Source organism: Danio rerio, chromosome 3, assembly GCF_052040795.2.
Source record: "Danio rerio strain M-AB ecotype USA chromosome 3, GRCz13ab, whole genome shotgun sequence".
In the NCBI taxonomy this organism is placed as follows: domain Eukaryota; kingdom Metazoa; phylum Chordata; class Actinopteri; order Cypriniformes; family Danionidae; genus Danio; species Danio rerio.
In genome coordinates, this window is record NC_141023.1 from 2,729,609 (window position 1) to 2,746,200 (window position 16,592).

The 16,592-nt window shown below is 42.8% G+C and overlaps 3 protein-coding genes across 3 annotated transcripts in view; 2 read left to right on the forward strand and 1 right to left on the reverse strand.

Moving 5' to 3' along the window:
* Positions 1-16,592, forward strand: part of plbd1a (phospholipase B domain containing 1a) — a 522,382-nt gene that overhangs the window by 121,609 nt on the left and 384,181 nt on the right. The gene's annotated exons all lie outside the window — the stretch shown is intronic.
* LOC147845398 (NAD(P)(+)--arginine ADP-ribosyltransferase 2-like) overlaps positions 1-16,592 on the forward strand; it is a 150,921-nt gene that overhangs the window by 58,010 nt on the left and 76,319 nt on the right. The window lies entirely within an intron of this gene.
* LOC147845402 (interferon-induced very large GTPase 1-like) overlaps positions 1-16,592 on the reverse strand; it is a 32,503-nt gene that overhangs the window by 11,546 nt on the left and 4,365 nt on the right. Inside the window, exons 2-3 of the mRNA XM_087243476.1 lie at positions 11,169-11,228; positions 10,430-10,984 (exon numbers count right to left, since the gene is read on the reverse strand). Coding sequence (XP_087099602.1) covers positions 10,430-10,984; positions 11,169-11,228 — 615 coding nt within the window. The remainder of the gene's footprint in view (positions 1-10,429; positions 10,985-11,168; positions 11,229-16,592) is intronic.

Below are 16,592 nucleotides of genomic sequence, written 5' to 3' on the forward strand. Positions count from 1 at the left end.
ATGTAGAGCTAAATTACTATATACAATGTTATATGTGCAGCTGTTATGTGCAAATTGGGATGTAAAGTGTGTTGTTAAATAAGTGTATGGCAAGTAGTCATGTTTGTTCCACAATTATTATTAAGTGTTCATGAGATGGATTGCCTGAGGGCAGAAACTGTTTCTGTGCTGGGCTGTTCTGGTGCACTGTGCTCTGTAGCATTGACCAGAAGGGAACAGTTCAAAGAGGCAGTGTGCTGGGTGTGAGGGGTCCAGAGTAATTTTGGCAGCCCTTCTGCTCGCTCTGGATGAGTACAGCTCTTGGATAGTAGGGAGGGTTGTACCGATGTTTCGCTTAGCAGTCCGACTATTCGACTACTATTCGAGGTAGTCTTCGGAGTGGCAGCTGGACTACTCTGCTCCCACTACGCCTGGCTGGGAAGTCAAAAACTGTTTTATTGATATCCTTTTTAAAATGTGCTCTTAAAATAAAACTTGTATTTTTGTATTGCATCTCCTGTCTCGCTCCGTTCATTCCTTGCCTTCAATGTGGTAACTTACCTGTGAGTCTTAACTGGGTGTATTTCCCTGGTTCCCCCACCAGGGTGGCATAGTTGGATTTGCTAGTTTCTGAGGCTTTGGGCCACTTATATGGCCAGTGCTACAATAAGATCTTTGCCGGATGCTGCACTCCAGGGAAAATGGTCATCACATCAACTCATGACCAGGCAAGAGTCTTGGTGATGCTTTTATTGTCTTGAATTTATGATGATTTGAGTATTTAGGGAAAGGGTGCAGAAGTGTCTGTGGGATCCTGTAGACAGGATACCCCATTGCAGGTTGTGAGTCTCTGAGCTCTGCATCAGGACTTGTATTCTGCAATGTATTTCTACATGGTCAGGTATTCATCTCTAACCAGAAGTGGCGAGGATGTGTCCATGAGCAGATGAAACTGGCCAGCATACTGATTCTGTGACTTCGGATAAGTGTGGTTTATTCATAAACTAATTTCGAGAGGATCACGTGCTTATAATCAACACGGCTGGCTCCTTATTAGCTCCGTAATCAGCCCCATTAGATGATTACGGAAGCATTATAAATAACCTGAGTTTATCACTCCAGTTATCTTCGTCTTGAAGAAGCTCAGTCCGCCTCGCTATAAGCAACAGCCTGACTAAGCAACAAGCAACAAGCAACAAGCAACAAGCAACAAACAACAAGCAACAAACAACAAGCAACAAACAACAAGCAACAAACAACAAGCAACAAGCAACAAACAACAAACGAACCATCAACATCTTCAATATTCCTACAATACTATACAAACCAACGGAACACCAGCTATCAACATGGAAAACAACGGCAACAATAACACCAACAACAACCAAGAAAACATCCACCAAGAACACCCCGCTCCACCCGAGACGCCCGCGGCGCTCCACTCTCACTCAGCCCCGCGAGGCAACATACTAGAAGCCGAAGCCTCTACCAGAGGCCGGAGGATGACTCGCTCCACTTCAGCCCGCACATACCAAACCGGATCCGTTTCTCCAGCAGCACAAAGACAACAAATAAGCTCACCTACCTCATCATATGCATCGGCCTCCTCCTTCATTCACCCGACGAAAAGAATTACAGTCAACGAACTCCGAAAACTTCTTGCAGACCTCGGCATCCACGCTCCCCGTTCACTCAATAAACCGGAACTTCTGAAACTCTACTCTAACGCCACATCGGACTCTCACCCTTCCCATACATCACCTACAAGAGGAAACAATAGACAATCCAGCGATCGCCCCACTCCGTATCCAACGCAAGGAAAGAGAAAGGAAAAATCAAAACATGCACCTCGCCGCACTCCCGCCAGACCACGCCCCCAGGAACCACAAGCACAACACATGACGTCACACCTCACCGACCAGGACTACAACCAGACGAACTACAATCCCCAATCTGTTCCTCCTCAACCCTACTCTACCTCTCTTTCCTGGCCTCCAGCCCCCATCTCCAGTTCTTCTAATAGCCCTAATTTCCCCTCTACTTCAGCTACTCATTTCCTCCCTTCTAACACTGTTCCTCCAGCTATTTCTCAACCTCAATCTTTTCCCCCCTCTCTCCAACCCCCCGCTTCATGCTCCATCCCCTTTCAACCTGCTACTCATCCTTCCTGCTTCCCCTCTTCATCACTCCCCCCCATACTTACAAACACAAACCCCACTCAGCAAATACCTACCCCCGCACCAGTTTCTGCCTCACGCCCCCCTTTCACACTCTCTTCAGCCACGCCCCTTCCTCCACCTAACAACGCCCTGGCAATGGAACCACCCCAAGTCTCCAATGCAGCACGAAACCAGATCCTCTCAGGTGCCGACGTTGACCTCATCACTCTCCTATCACCCATCACACCCCCCACGGCGGAACGCCAGGTAGATTGCGGCGAATATTCTCTCACACTCAAACAGCCCCATAGCTCTCATTCACGCATCCTATCTTTAGCTGAATTTAACATAGCCTTCTCCCGATACACAGACATCATCTGCTCCGTTTTCCCCCATAGGAGACGCGAGCTAAATGACTACATGGCCATCATCGCCTAGCTCGCGCTCTCGTATGGGGGAACACATTTTTATACTTACCACAAACTATTCTCCGCTAAATGCGCAATTAGAGTGACTCAGTGGAATCAGTGTCCTTATTGGGGGGCTTTGGACACTGACCTCCACAACCGAGTCTTCCTAGGTTGCCGCAACCTGTCCTGCGCGGTCTGCCGTTCTAACCTGCACCCTACTACTTCCTGTCCCTTCATTATTCCTTCTTCCGACACTCAGACAGCAGTCAAATCTTCCAGCTACACCCCTCGCCCCCCCAACCATCACATTCCCCCTCTTCTCTCCTCCTCTTCTTTCCATCCCCCTCCCAACCGTGACACCTGCCAAAACTTTAACATTGGCAGGTGTCACAAAAACCCATGCAAATATTTACATATTTGCTCCTATTGTGGCGGCGCCCACGCCAAAATCGTCTGCTCTGTTTGGAAATCCCTCAATAAAAGATCAAAAAATTACCTGTCGACTCCAATTAATGTTCCTCACCTGGCTCATGAATTACATTCTCACCCTGATACTAACTTTTCTGCTTTTCTCATTTCAGGTCTAACTCACGGATTCCACCCTGGCGTTTCAGCACTTCCTTCCTATAATCTCTTTTGTCCCAACCTACAATCAGCAAACACAGAACCAGAAACTGTCGATTTGCTGATTAAAAAAGAAATTGAAAACAAATTTATGATTGGGCCATTCTCTGCTCCTCCATTTACCGTTTCACGCATTAGCCCAATTGGCATCGCTACACGAAAATTCTCAGATAAAAAACGTCTAATCATTGATCTATCTGCCCCACATAACTCCGTCTTCCCTAGCATCAATAGCACCATCGAGCCAGACGAATTCTCACTCCACTATCACGACATAGATCAAGCTATCTCCCTTATCAAAATAGCTGGACGCAACGCGTGGCTCGCTAAAGTCGACATCACATCCGCTTTCAAAATTATGCCTATTCACCCCGATTTCTGGCACCTGTTTGGTATCCAATGGCGATCAAAATTTTACTTCTCAGTCCGACTTACCTTCGGGTGCAGAAGTAGCCCCAAAATTTTCGATACGCTCTCAGAAGCACTATGTTGGATTCTCTCCAATAACTACGGCGTTCCGTATCTGATTCATCTCCTAGATGACTTCCTAATCATTTCCCCGCCGTCTTCACCGCCAGCCAAACACTTAGCGATCACCCAAAAGGTTTTCGCTGATCTCGGTATTCCTCTCGCTGAAGAGAAAACTTCCGGACCCAGCACTTCCATCGAATTTCTGGGTGTAAAATTAGACTCTAACAAATTCGAAACATCCCTCCCCCAAGAGAAAATCGATCGCATCATATATCTTTCTCTAATCTTCTTAGAGAAACAAATATGTACCAAGCGCGAACTCCTATCTATCCTCGGGCACCTAAATTTCGCCATGCGAATTATCCCCCAAGGCCGCCCGTTCATTTCTCACCTCCTCCAGCTCGCAGCTTCAGTTAACAGTTTAGAAGAATCCATTCTTCTTAACAAACCCAGTCGCGAAGAACTCAGCTTATGGATCTCATTCCTTAAGCAATGGAACGGCTGTTCCTTTTTCTATAGCGACCTAATCACATCCCCAGTCGACATCAGTCTATTTACCGACGCTGCCCCCTCAGTTGGCTTTGGAGGCTTTTATCAAGGGCATTGGTTCGCCTCCCCATGGCCACACCAAATGCTCAATATCCCTCAAAATCAATACTCATCAGCTCTCTTTGAACTATATCCCATAGTCGTCGCAGCCATTCTATGGGGTCATCAATGGTCTGCCTCTTGCATCCTCATCCACTGCGATAATGAAGCCACTGTACAGTGCGTAAATAAAGGGCGTTCCCATTCCCCGCCTCTCATGCCTCTACTAAGACACCTAGTATGGACATCAGCTAACAAACAATTTGTTGTGGTTGCTAAACATGTACCAGGATGCAAAAATCAAATTGCTGACTCTCTCTCTCGTTTCTCTTTTCAGAAATTTCAAGAATTGGCTCCAGAAGCGGACCCCCATCCGACACCTGTCCCTCCCTATTCAGAAATGATCTTGCCATAGATCACCCTCTACATAACCTCCGACATATTTCTGTATCTCTCATCCTACAAGGAATAGCTCCCAGAACCCTCCAGTCATATCTCGCAGCCTGGAATTCATTCAAACACTTCCATTCAGTATACAAAGCACCCTTCCCCGACTTTTCCCTCCTCTCAATTACCTCCTTCATATCCCACCTTCACATTTCCAAAAATATGCAATCCGGCTCCATCAGAAGTTACCTAAGCGGGATCCAGTTTTTCCATAAATTAATTCACGGATCTCCCTCTGATGCCATACTCAATTCTCAAACTTCCCTCCTCATCAAAGGCATACAGAAAACCCACCCTCACCCCCCTGATCCTAGGCTACCCATAACACTCAACATTCTCACTAAATGCATCCACACACTTCGCAAAGGTTATCAATCCATCAACACAGCTCGCACCCTCGATACCATGTTTACCCTAGCATTTTTTGGCTTCCTTAGATGCTCAGAAATCACAACCACTTCTAAATTCAACCCCTCCATTCACCCTACCATCTCCGATTTGACTGTGCTTGACAAAGAAACCATTTCCTTCTTCGTCAAACAGAGCAAAACAGATCAAATTCGCAAAGGTCACCATATATACATATTTGACATACCATCCCCCACCCACCACTTTCAAACCCTTCTAGCATTCCTACAGTTTAGGAAGCTCCAAGACCCCAACCCCCTGTCTCCACTTTTCACAGACGACTACAACCGCCCTGTAACCAGATTCTGGTTCCAAAAACACCTCAAAGAAATACTACGGCTATCAGGTCTCCCCCCCGACTCATTCTCAAGCCATTCTTTCAGAATCGGGGCCGCCACTACAGCAGCCCACAATGGGCTCTCCCAAAGTCAGATCCAAACCCTCGGCCGCTGGTCCTCAGATGCCTTCAATTCCTACATTCGATTCAGCCGACCACATCTCAAAGAAGCCCAGTCGTCTCTCACCAGACGACTTTCACCATCCTGAAATTACAGCAACTATCTGTCCCCAACCCCCCCCCCCCCAACCCCCCCCCCCCCCACCTGCTTTCTAGAGCCCTCATCCCAGCCAATAGCCCCAAGCTACCAGTAGGGAACCTTCTAAGTCTTCACTTCCTTCTTGCGTTGAGTTTCTCCGCACCTCCCTTCTCTCCTTTCTAGCGTTGAGTTCCTCCGCACCCCCTTCTCTTCCTTCAAGCGTTGAATGCTTCCGCTCTTCTCTCCATCCCCTCCCTCTTTGAACCTCCCCCCAACATCCTTACTCCCTACCCCCTTCCAGCGTCGAGTTTCTCCGCTACTTTTCTTTTTTCAGCGTCGAGTTGCTCCGCTACTATCCCTCCTTTCTAGCTTCAAGTTCTTCTGCTACTCTTATCTCTTCAGCTTAATTAACACATCTAAAGCCTGACTCCCCCGGAGTCAATTACCCCCTTAATTACATCCCTCAACAATTGACATTTTTCTTCTTTTCTAGCGTTGAGTTCCTCCGCATCTCCTATCCTAATTTCTATAGCGTTGAGTTTCTCCGCATCTCCTTTCCTTCCTTCCAGCGTCGAATGCCTCCGCTCTTTCCTCCATCCCCTCCCTCTCTCTCCCCCCCCCAACATCTTCACTCCCTACCCCTTTCCAGCGTCGAGTTTCTCCGCTTCTTTTCTTTTTTCAGCGTCGAGTTGCTCCGCTACTATCACTTCCTTCTAGCGTTGAGTATTCCGCTACTCTTTTCAGCCTAAGCTTTGACTCCCCCGGAGTCCTGCTCAGCCCACCTCCTATAGGAGTCTCCACCTCCCCCTCCCTATTTAGACTCCTGTAGGAGTATAATCTTTCAGCTCTAACTCCCACGGAGTCGCCCCAAGAGCTACGACTCCCACGGAGTCCTCCCCCTCCCCCTCTCTCCTGCCCCGGCCAAATACGCATCTTTCCTGCCTTCTTGCGTTGAGTTCCTCCGCATCTCCTGTCCTATATTCCCTGGCGTTGAGTTCCTCCGCATCTCCTTTTTTTCCTTCCAGCGTAGAATGCTTCCGCTCTTTTCTCTCTCCCCTCTTATAACCCCTCTCCTCTCCCCCACCCTTAACTCCCAATCCCCCTTCCAGCGTTGAGTTCCTCCGCTACTTTTCTTTCTTCAGCGTCGAGTTTCTCCGCTACCTTACTATATTCAGCGTCGAGTTCCTCCGCTACTCTTTCTATATTTCAAAGCATCACTCACCCACGCTCAGACTCCCCCAGAGTCCCCGCCCAGCCCACCATCTACAGGAGTCTCCACCTCCCCCTCCCTTCCCAGACTCCTGTAGTAGTACAATTCTACAGCTCTAACTCCCCCGGAGTTGACCACAGAGCTCTGATTCCCATAGATTTCTTTTCTTTACCTTTCCAGCGTCGAGTTCCTCCGCATCTCATGTTCTCTCCTTCCTAGCGTTGAGTTCCTCCGCATCCTCTTTACTTCCTTCCAGCGTCGAATGCTTCCGCTCTTCTCTCCACCCCCTCTACAACCCCTCTCCCCTTCCCACTCCACACCCCTTTTCCCAGCGTTGAGTTCCTCCGCTACTTTTCTTCTTTCAGCGTTGAATTACTCCGCTACTTCCTATTACTAGCATCAAATCTCTTTGCTACTCTCCTTCCTTCCGTTAGGCACCCTCCCCAACCCTGCCGCCCCAAACCCGACTCCCACGGAGTCCCCAACCCTCCTAGAATCAGTTACAACTTCTCCCACAGTAACCTATCTCACTTTAACTGACATTTCAGCAGCCGGGTATGGCACTGACCTCCTGCTTTTGGGGGGCACTTCAATACGCGGCTGCTGTCCCGAGCGGAAAACGTTTGCCTTTTTGGGGAGTTTTCGAGACCTACCTGACCTCGAACTCCCCTCTCGCCCTTCTAACGGGAGGGAGCCCCGGGCTCGAGGATATTACGAGCTCAGGGCTCTCTCCCGGGACAGCATGCCAAATACGCTTTATTGATTATCAGCTAAGTGTGAACTCTTGAAGTGTGGTTTATTCATAAACTAATTTCGAGAGGATCACGTGCTTATAATCAACACGGCTGGCTCCTTATTAGCTCCGTAATCAGCCCCATTAGATGATTACGGAAGCATTATAAATAACCTGAGTTTATCACTCCAGTTATCTTCGTCTTGAAGCTCCCCCCTTTCCACCCCTTCATCCTCCTCCTTTCCTGATGGGCGACACGGTGGCCCAGTGGCTAGCACTGTTGCCTCACAGCAAGAACACCGCCGGTTCAACTTTTCGGGCCGGTCGGTGTTTCTGTGCGGAGTTTGCATGATCTCCCCGTGTTCGCGTGGGTTTCCCCCGGGTTCCCCGGTTTCCTCCCACCGTCCAAAACATGAACCATAGCCAAATTGACTAAAACAAATTATCACCCAATACAACCTCAGTTCACACTTCTCACGGTGACAAGCAGGGGAGTTTTCGAGACCTACCTGACCTCGAACTCCCCTCTCGCCCTTCTAACGGGAGGGAGCCCCGGGCTCGAGGATATTACGAGCTCAGGGCTCTCTCCCGGGACAGCATGCCAAATACGCTTTATTGATTATCAGCTAAGTGTGAACTCTTGAAACGATGAACCATTAACAGAAATAAGGATTTATCAGGTTAATTAATCTAAATTAGACCAAATTACAACCTATAAGGTGATCAGCTTGAACTGACTAAATCCTAATTTTAATTATAAATTAGAGTCAGATTAAAATTTGTAGTTGGAAACAAATTAATTCATTTTAACAATAAACATTTATTTTCACATGTGCTAAAAGGCTTACACGCATTTATCCTTCACCCATGCTGTTAGTTCTGTCATAAGACTAGCAGATGGAACCTTACAGAAGAAGGGGATGAAGCAGATTTTAAAGCGATGCTGCTGGATCTTGATGTGCTGGTGAAAGGACCGGCTCCTTTACAACCTTTTCTTGGCGTACTTTTGTTTGGGCAGTAGACAGAATGGCTGTTTTTGTAGCGCGACACTGAATGTGAAAAACGGCATTTAGATTGTGAGAAAGCTAAAATAGAACATGAAATTGAGGAGAGCCGGCTGGAGCAGCAGCACAAGCAGGTCAAGCAGAAACACCTTGATCTACTGAAGTTCCCTGAAAGTGTTCCCTAAAAGGGTTGTAGACTCCTCTCCTAAATTATATATTGTTAATAACTTGCGTTTATTTCTGCCGTTTACTGAGTCTGATGTGAAAACTTTTTTACGTCAGCTGTTTGAAAGATTTGAGCGTGTGCCAGAAAATGATCACAGACAGTTTCGTTCTTTGTGGCATGAACTCAACCAAACATGTGAAATTTGTGAGAAATCTAACTCTGCGATTTAATCGTTGGCATAAGTCGGCAGAAGTAACAACATTGAAGGATCTGATAAATGTAGTTTTATTAAAACAATTTAAGAATATGCTTTCAGATATTGAGCTTAATGTTAAGGGCATATTCACACTATGTACAGTTGCCTTAAACCATGACAAAGCATGCTTGTCCCTGATGGCCAGCCCTCACATTACATCCAAGCCGGAACAATCTTACCAGCACTAATGATGCGCTGTTCAGTTTAACAGAAGAGAAGCGCTCTCGCTCAGCACAGTGGACTTTGCTTTAGTTATATCGTTTTGCATAATATTTAGTGGTTTGTGAGGCAGTGACACTAATATATTATGCTGAACAGATCCACAACTTTTGACGCTCATTAATTATCATAAAAGTCCTTGTGCTGAAGGTACAGCTGATGTGCAGTGAGGGGTTTGTGTTTTTAGTAAACTATGACAGTTCACGTTCATCGTAAGGTAAGAATGATTAATAAATCTATACAAAACCGTCCCTTAAAGCGTCATCGCGACATTCACTTCTCATTCACACTACAGGTGTACTGTGCTAAAGCCTAACTGAAGCGTGCTCTGGCACACCTCTTCCAACCCAGCCAAGGCCGACCAACCGAACGGTGCCTGGGCCCAATTTAGAGTAATCACACTTGTCAAACGTGCCTGGGCACAGTTCTAAAGGCATAGTGTGAGTACGCCCTCAGACTTCAGACCTCAGACACTTCCCAGGCAGCTATGCTGGCCGATGAATAGAAAGTCGTTCACAAATCTCACTCAGACGGGTTAGAGGTGACGCCTTTCACCATGCATAAATTTTCCACCAGTTTCTTTGAATAAGACAAGGCGTTCTAGACGTCCATCAAATAGATACGACCTGATTTGTAACTAATTCTTGGAAGAAAGGCATAGTAAATCTAGCTGTCCAGTTTTTAAATCAAAAAGTGCTAAAACACAACTGTCTAAATCCTCTGCATCAAATACATCAAATGTGTTAAACTGTCGGAATATTTTTAACCCATTTTTTAGAATGTTTTGTGTCGCTTCTAGGTATTATTTCAGAGTCTGTCTTGCCGTTTTTATTGGAGTCTGACACTGGTAAGTTGTTGAGCCATAATATTGAATTGAATACATTATCTCTACCCTTACATAAAGTAACTCTGAATTGTGATCTGGTGCAGGGAGATGTAGAGCTTGGCATGTGACCTGTTCAGCCTGTTGATGGCATATCACTTATTCTTTGCAATAATCTGTGTTTTTTAATTTCCCCTTCTTTTTTCTTGTTTGACCTCGAGGACTTAACAAAAATAACTAACCAGGAAGGAACCCCTAGCTCAAGAATCTCTAAGCTTAGGGCTTCCTCCTGGGACAGCATGGCAAACCTGCAATCTGTATCAAGCATTAACCAAATGTGACCTCGTGAAAGAATGTTAGATTTCTGCTTGAAAGTGCAAATATAATCCCACTTACGTTTATCTGCTGTGGAACATTGTGAATCTCCAGATAGAGCTGGTGTAATCAGGTGTCGTCCCTCATTGCTCTGCTCGATGTCCTCAAAGGCCTGCAGAAGATGATCAGCAGAGCTGCTTGTCTGAAGACTGACGTGTCTGTTGGAGCACTTCTGGATGATCTTCTGCAGGATCTGATTGGGTTCAGTGGGCTCTTGTGTGCTGAGCACCAGGGTGTGTTGAAGAAGGCGCTCAGAGAAAGAGTCCTGCAGCTTCTCCACACGCTCTTGATCTTCTGCTGAACACTGCTGATGTTGGAGGAGCAGAACCACCACATGAGGTCCTGGATCAGACAGAATCATGCACTCTCTGACCGTCTGTGTGATCTGATCATCTGAGATGTGTGTGTTGAGCAGTTGAGAACTGTTGATGAGCGTCACCTGTCTGTCGTTCAGTCTTCCTCCCACTCTCTCTACTACATCTGGAGGAGCTTCACTGTCAAACGCTGATCGACCCAAGATCAAGTTTCCCACAACACTGTTTTCTGACACGCTTTTCCCCAGAAGAAGAATCCTCACTGAAATACACATTAGACAAGTTATACCAATATTGAGTGTTTTAATGCAACATCACATAAACAGAAAAATGCCCACAGATAAGCTAGATATTTGTGGCCAGATTTATCATCTGTGTTATACAGCAAAACAAAATTATTTCCACACTTTTTTATTTCATATGTGTTCATATATATTAAGTCTTACTTAAAGGAGGTTCCTCTTTACTCCATCTTTTCCTTTTGGTAGAATTGTCAGCCTCATCCTCTGTATAAAACAAAAGTCTGTCATTATAATTATTTTTTATTTGTCTTTGTTTTATTCATTCATTCATTCATTTACTTTTTGGCTTTGTCCCTTTAATTATCTTGGGCAGCCACAGTGGAATGAACCGCCAACTTATCCAGGATATGTTGGTTCTAGGTCTAAATGCTAATTCTTCATGGTGAATCAGGCCAAAGTTAACCTCAAGAGAGGCAAACCAAGTAGCCAGTTTAATAGTGGGGTGTAACAATAGGGCTTGGATCTAAGATGCAGTTTTATTCAGGTAGTCAGGCAGGCAAGGTTCAATACAGAAGCAGACAGTAACACAACGATAATACAATTACTGATGTAACAGGCCAAGGGGTTGAGGCAGGCGGCAAACAATCATAAAACAGTAAAAACAATCAAGGCGTCAATAACAGGCAAGGCTGGACAGGCAAAATGTTTGAAATTTAAACTACAGTATAACAAGACTCAGCACTGGAAGTGTGTGTGTGTGAGTGAAGTATATATGGTCTATGTAATCAGCGATGATGTGCTTCAGCCATTTGAGGGTGTATTCCGTAGGAGACCTGAAACCAGTGTTTGAACACAGGGCATGATGGGATGTGTAGTTCGGGTGAATGCTGAGTGAAACGAGCAATGAAAAATTTTCATTCATACAGGAGATATTCAAATTCGATTCCCCTATCGACCATGTGTTTTTATTGATGTAGCCATCAGGAGTTCATCACAGCTGCCTTGCCTTATTAAAGTCTGGAGTCGAAGGAATCTTTTTGGGCTCTCGCCCACCAATAGGCTATATGCACAGCTATTATTTTTAATCCTAACGATAAACTTCCGGTGAAAGGTTAATGTGACTATTTTAATTTTATAAATATTCATATTAAATATGTTGTTCTGGATTATGTTATTCATTTGGTTCTCAGATTTTTGCAAAACACTTTACAAATGTACAAACTCTCTCATTGTCCTTGTCCCCTGCCCAATTGAACCTAAAGCTGTAATAGTTTTGTTTAGCTAAAAACTGTTATTTTTATAAAAAAAAATAAGTCAGAAATAGCCCGTTTAAGTTGTTTTCATTCTCAGCGACAGATTAAAAACATAGGTAACACTTTACAATAACAGCACATGAATAATGATGTATTAATATGTAAATTAAACGTTACTTTATTATGAATTAATGATGAGTTAAGGTATGCACTAATCATGAATTAACTTTAACTACAACATGAGTTCATGTGTAAATAACGGCTACCTTAATTACTTGTTAGTACATGCTATTAATTAATGTATCAATTAACCTTTAAGTTTAAGCTAAATGTAACCAACATGAACTCATGAGCTGTTAATGTATAGTTATGTCATGACTTTACTTGGAGGGGCACATCTTTATTAACTCATCCTTAACTACTCATGAATTCCTGTTCATGTTGATGTTGACAGAACACTGTTCTATTGTTATTCAGTGTACACTCACTAGTTGGACGTGCATAAGGAGTTCATGAGAAGTTAAGAATGGGTTAATGATGATGTGCCCCTTCAAGTAAAGTCACAGCATAATTATACATTAAAATTACACAAATAAATGCTACAAATATAGAAAACAAATAAATTTACAGCTGATGCCATGTTTATGTCAGTCCTGTCACATTTGCATTAAATATAACATAAAATGTGTGCAATACACATTTAAGGCTATTGCTGCATCCAAATTTGCATACTATTCGTCATAAATAGTATTTGAAAATAAAATTAGTATGTCCCAAATTGTAGTATGTTGAAAAGAGTATGCCAAAGGTTCTCGGATGTTTACTATTTCCGGTTGAATAGTGAAGTGTAAAGCGCCAATACTCTAACCGCTGATATTGCCCACAGTACATTGCATGTTAAATGTGAATGCGATTAGAACTACAAACACGGGTGAAAAGTGTGAATAAACTACAAACATGATGGACACGTGAGTCCAACCGTCAAGTAGAGAAGCTTCGGGAAACATGTTTCTTTGACAGTTAGTAAATATCTAACCCACTGGAACATATTTAAACTGTGTTTTCTGTGTTATATTTCATCTGTGTAAGAGTTGAAATATTGCAAATATTATGATATCTTTGACAATTCAAAACATGAGCTGAAAACAGAGACTGGTGACTTCACAACCTAGCAAGGGGGAATGCGGGAAAAACCAGTTCCTGCTGCAATTGCATCTGAGTATGCTGAAACTCCGCTTCATCCCCTCATCTCACGCATATGGTCATTTCAATGTTTGAATGTTCTAGATTAACCAAACTGACTTTAACCATCATGTTTGATATCATTTGAAATGTCTCTGTGCGATTGGTACAATGGTCTCATTCTCTCAGAAATAGACATAATCAGAACAATAAATATATAACTTCAGGCATCTTTTAAACCACTGTGAAGGGTGTGACTTTTCCCTAAGTGTGAATGCCTTTTGTTATTCACACCCCCTTCCTTGAGGGAATTCTTGGATTATTTAAGGTAAGGTCCGAGAAAGATTCAGCGCGATTCTGCCTACCCAGATCAGCCCATAACATGGAGCCTAGGCTCCACGTTATGTAAAATTTACACGTTATGTAAAAGGTCAGGTATGCATCTTTTCATCTTGGATTTGTCTTTGATAATTTGATGTTTTGTATTTATCATTTATGAATTGACTGATTGAATTTGGTATAATACATTTACCTGACTAATAAATTATGTTTTGAATTATTCAAACCTCGTGTTATTATCACTGATAAATGTTGTTGTCCATAGCACTACAAGCCACTGTACAGGTTAGTAACGGACTAAAACATGTTAGACGGAGCAGCGTGGCACGCTATTCAATGTTGTTAGAGATCCGACTAGCAAATTGGCATTATTTCATGTATACGTAGACTGCAAAAGGCCAACTATGGGTTTTCTATTTAGAACAACAAAATATTGTTGAAACTAATTTAAATGTGGATATTTAGGCCTTCATCTACAAACTTATAATCCTGTGCGATTATTATTAAAATACTTTGTCTTGATTAAGTAGATAACAGATCTATGGGGATCTATGGGGACCACATAAAAATCTCCTAAATTGAGTAAGTAGGGTTCTGCTTCTTAGGAGAGTGGTTAATCGCCTCTGTTTAATGACCAAGACTGACAAGCTTGTATTAAGAGATTGTATACCCGGCCGGTGCAAGACTCGGGATGCTATAGGAATCTGAGTAAATGAGAATAAGGTGTAATAACAAATCAAAAGAATATTCAATCATAATCTAAAATAATGTGAAAGGAAACAAAATAACCTTCTCAATGTTTTATAATTGGAGTCAGATAAAACAAGGATAAATATATTAATGTTCTAAACCATCTCATACTAAAATTGGAGTCAGATATGAGTTAAGTTTAATATAAATCAACATTGTGCACTGGAAAGACCGAACATGCAGTGAACCTTCATCCACCATTGGATACCGTCATTGGACCAACTGGCTGGACCCTACAAAATGGTGACCCCGACGTGATCTCCCAACTCAGGCGAGTTACGTCTTTCCAGCACAAAATGGATTTATATCAAGCAAGAGGTTTGGATCTTCTATTCTATCTTCAGCTGCTGTGGTAAGTCAATTCTTCTTTGCCTATTAGAAATGTTGAGGGAAAGCGAGACGCACCCTATGTAAACACATTGATAGAATGAGTCGGAAATGCTCAAAAATGTTAGACCGGAATGCGTTATCCGGTGGGGTTGAGAATTAGACAAAACCACTTTGATTATCAGGGACATGATAGCAGCAGTTTAGATAAACGCCATCCCTTGCTCTGAAATATCTCTTTGTCTGCTAGGCAGCAAGAGTTGAAGCTTAAAATTGGAATAACATCATCCAAGTTATATTCTGGGACTCAGTGGAGAGTCACAAATTAGATCCTAAAAGTTTAAATCAAAAACAATCCATTGTTTTTAATCTACTGTTTTATAAAAAAGAGAAAAATGGAAAAAAGGAAAAAATGGTTTAAGACTTAAAAACAATTGCTAAACTTTTAAACTGGATTAATTACAACAGTCTGTTTTAAGGCATTTGCATGTGAAAAATAAAGGTGAGCAGAACAGAATGATTTGATTGCAAAAAAGACAAATAGGCTCTAATGAAAACTCTGCTTTTACAAATCAGAAATTTGCCATTTAAATTTAATGGTGATAAATTCAAATATGATGCTGATCAACTAAAATATCCACTATACTTTAATCTCGAAACAGACTAAAAATAAAAGATAGAAATTAAATTACATTTTAGCTTTAAATCAGCCCTTAGACCTCCTGATTGCTCAAACCTTTTCATATTCAAATGGCCTGACAGAGAGCAAAGAAATTTCACCTCAGTGAGAATAAGATACTGAGAATGTGTTTGCTGTATTTGCATAAAACAATGACATTCTTCCATTTGGCCATAAGCCTTTGCTGACCCTTTGTTCTCCATGCAACCTACAGGCAAACACAGCCCTGATCACAAGATAAAAGCATTAAGCTAAAATGAACTGTTGTTCTAAAACACTCTCCAGAGACCAGATATAATTATATTTAATACATACTATTTTTAATATAATATAATGACATTAGGAATAAACAATAATGTACATTATATTATAATCGCCAATTCATGGCACTAAAGACTAAAGATGAAACATTCATCTTGAGGAGGTTTGCTTTCTTTATGCTTAATGAAAACACTGACAGAACTACTATAGCATAACTGATTATAAACCAATAAAATCCTCGCTGAAAAACACCACCTACAATTAAAATTTGATCAGAGAGTTAAACTCACCAGAAAAATAATGAAAGGGGGATGGATATGATAACATTTAGAGTTACCAAAGTTTTTATGGGTCAAAAGATCTAACCTGTGAGCCACACCATAAAATGACAACCGTTAAGCAGAGAACACCAAAAGGGTGAAATGATTTCTGCCAACAGATCTGACTGTTAATGAGAGCAAAAAATGAACTATGGGTATCGGCCCATTAGATTGTGAACTGAAATTAGTGAAAAATCATTGATTGATTCAGAAAAATGTCCCCAGCGGAACTGGGAGATAATGCTCAGAATACAGCAGACTGTGTAAACAGGTGTTACACACTCACAATATGCTGAAATCAACAACAGCAATTCAGATCTGACCAGCAACATCATGTGGCTTCCAGAATTAATATTGCAAGATGATGCATTAACATTAATTCCACATGATTGAATTTGAAACTGATAAAAATTTTAAAATTAACTATGGTTCTCTCTGCTTTTGTTCTCATCTTAGGCGGACCAAAAACAAAGAACACTCCAGATCCGGTCCACTTTAAACGTGGACGAATGAGGGC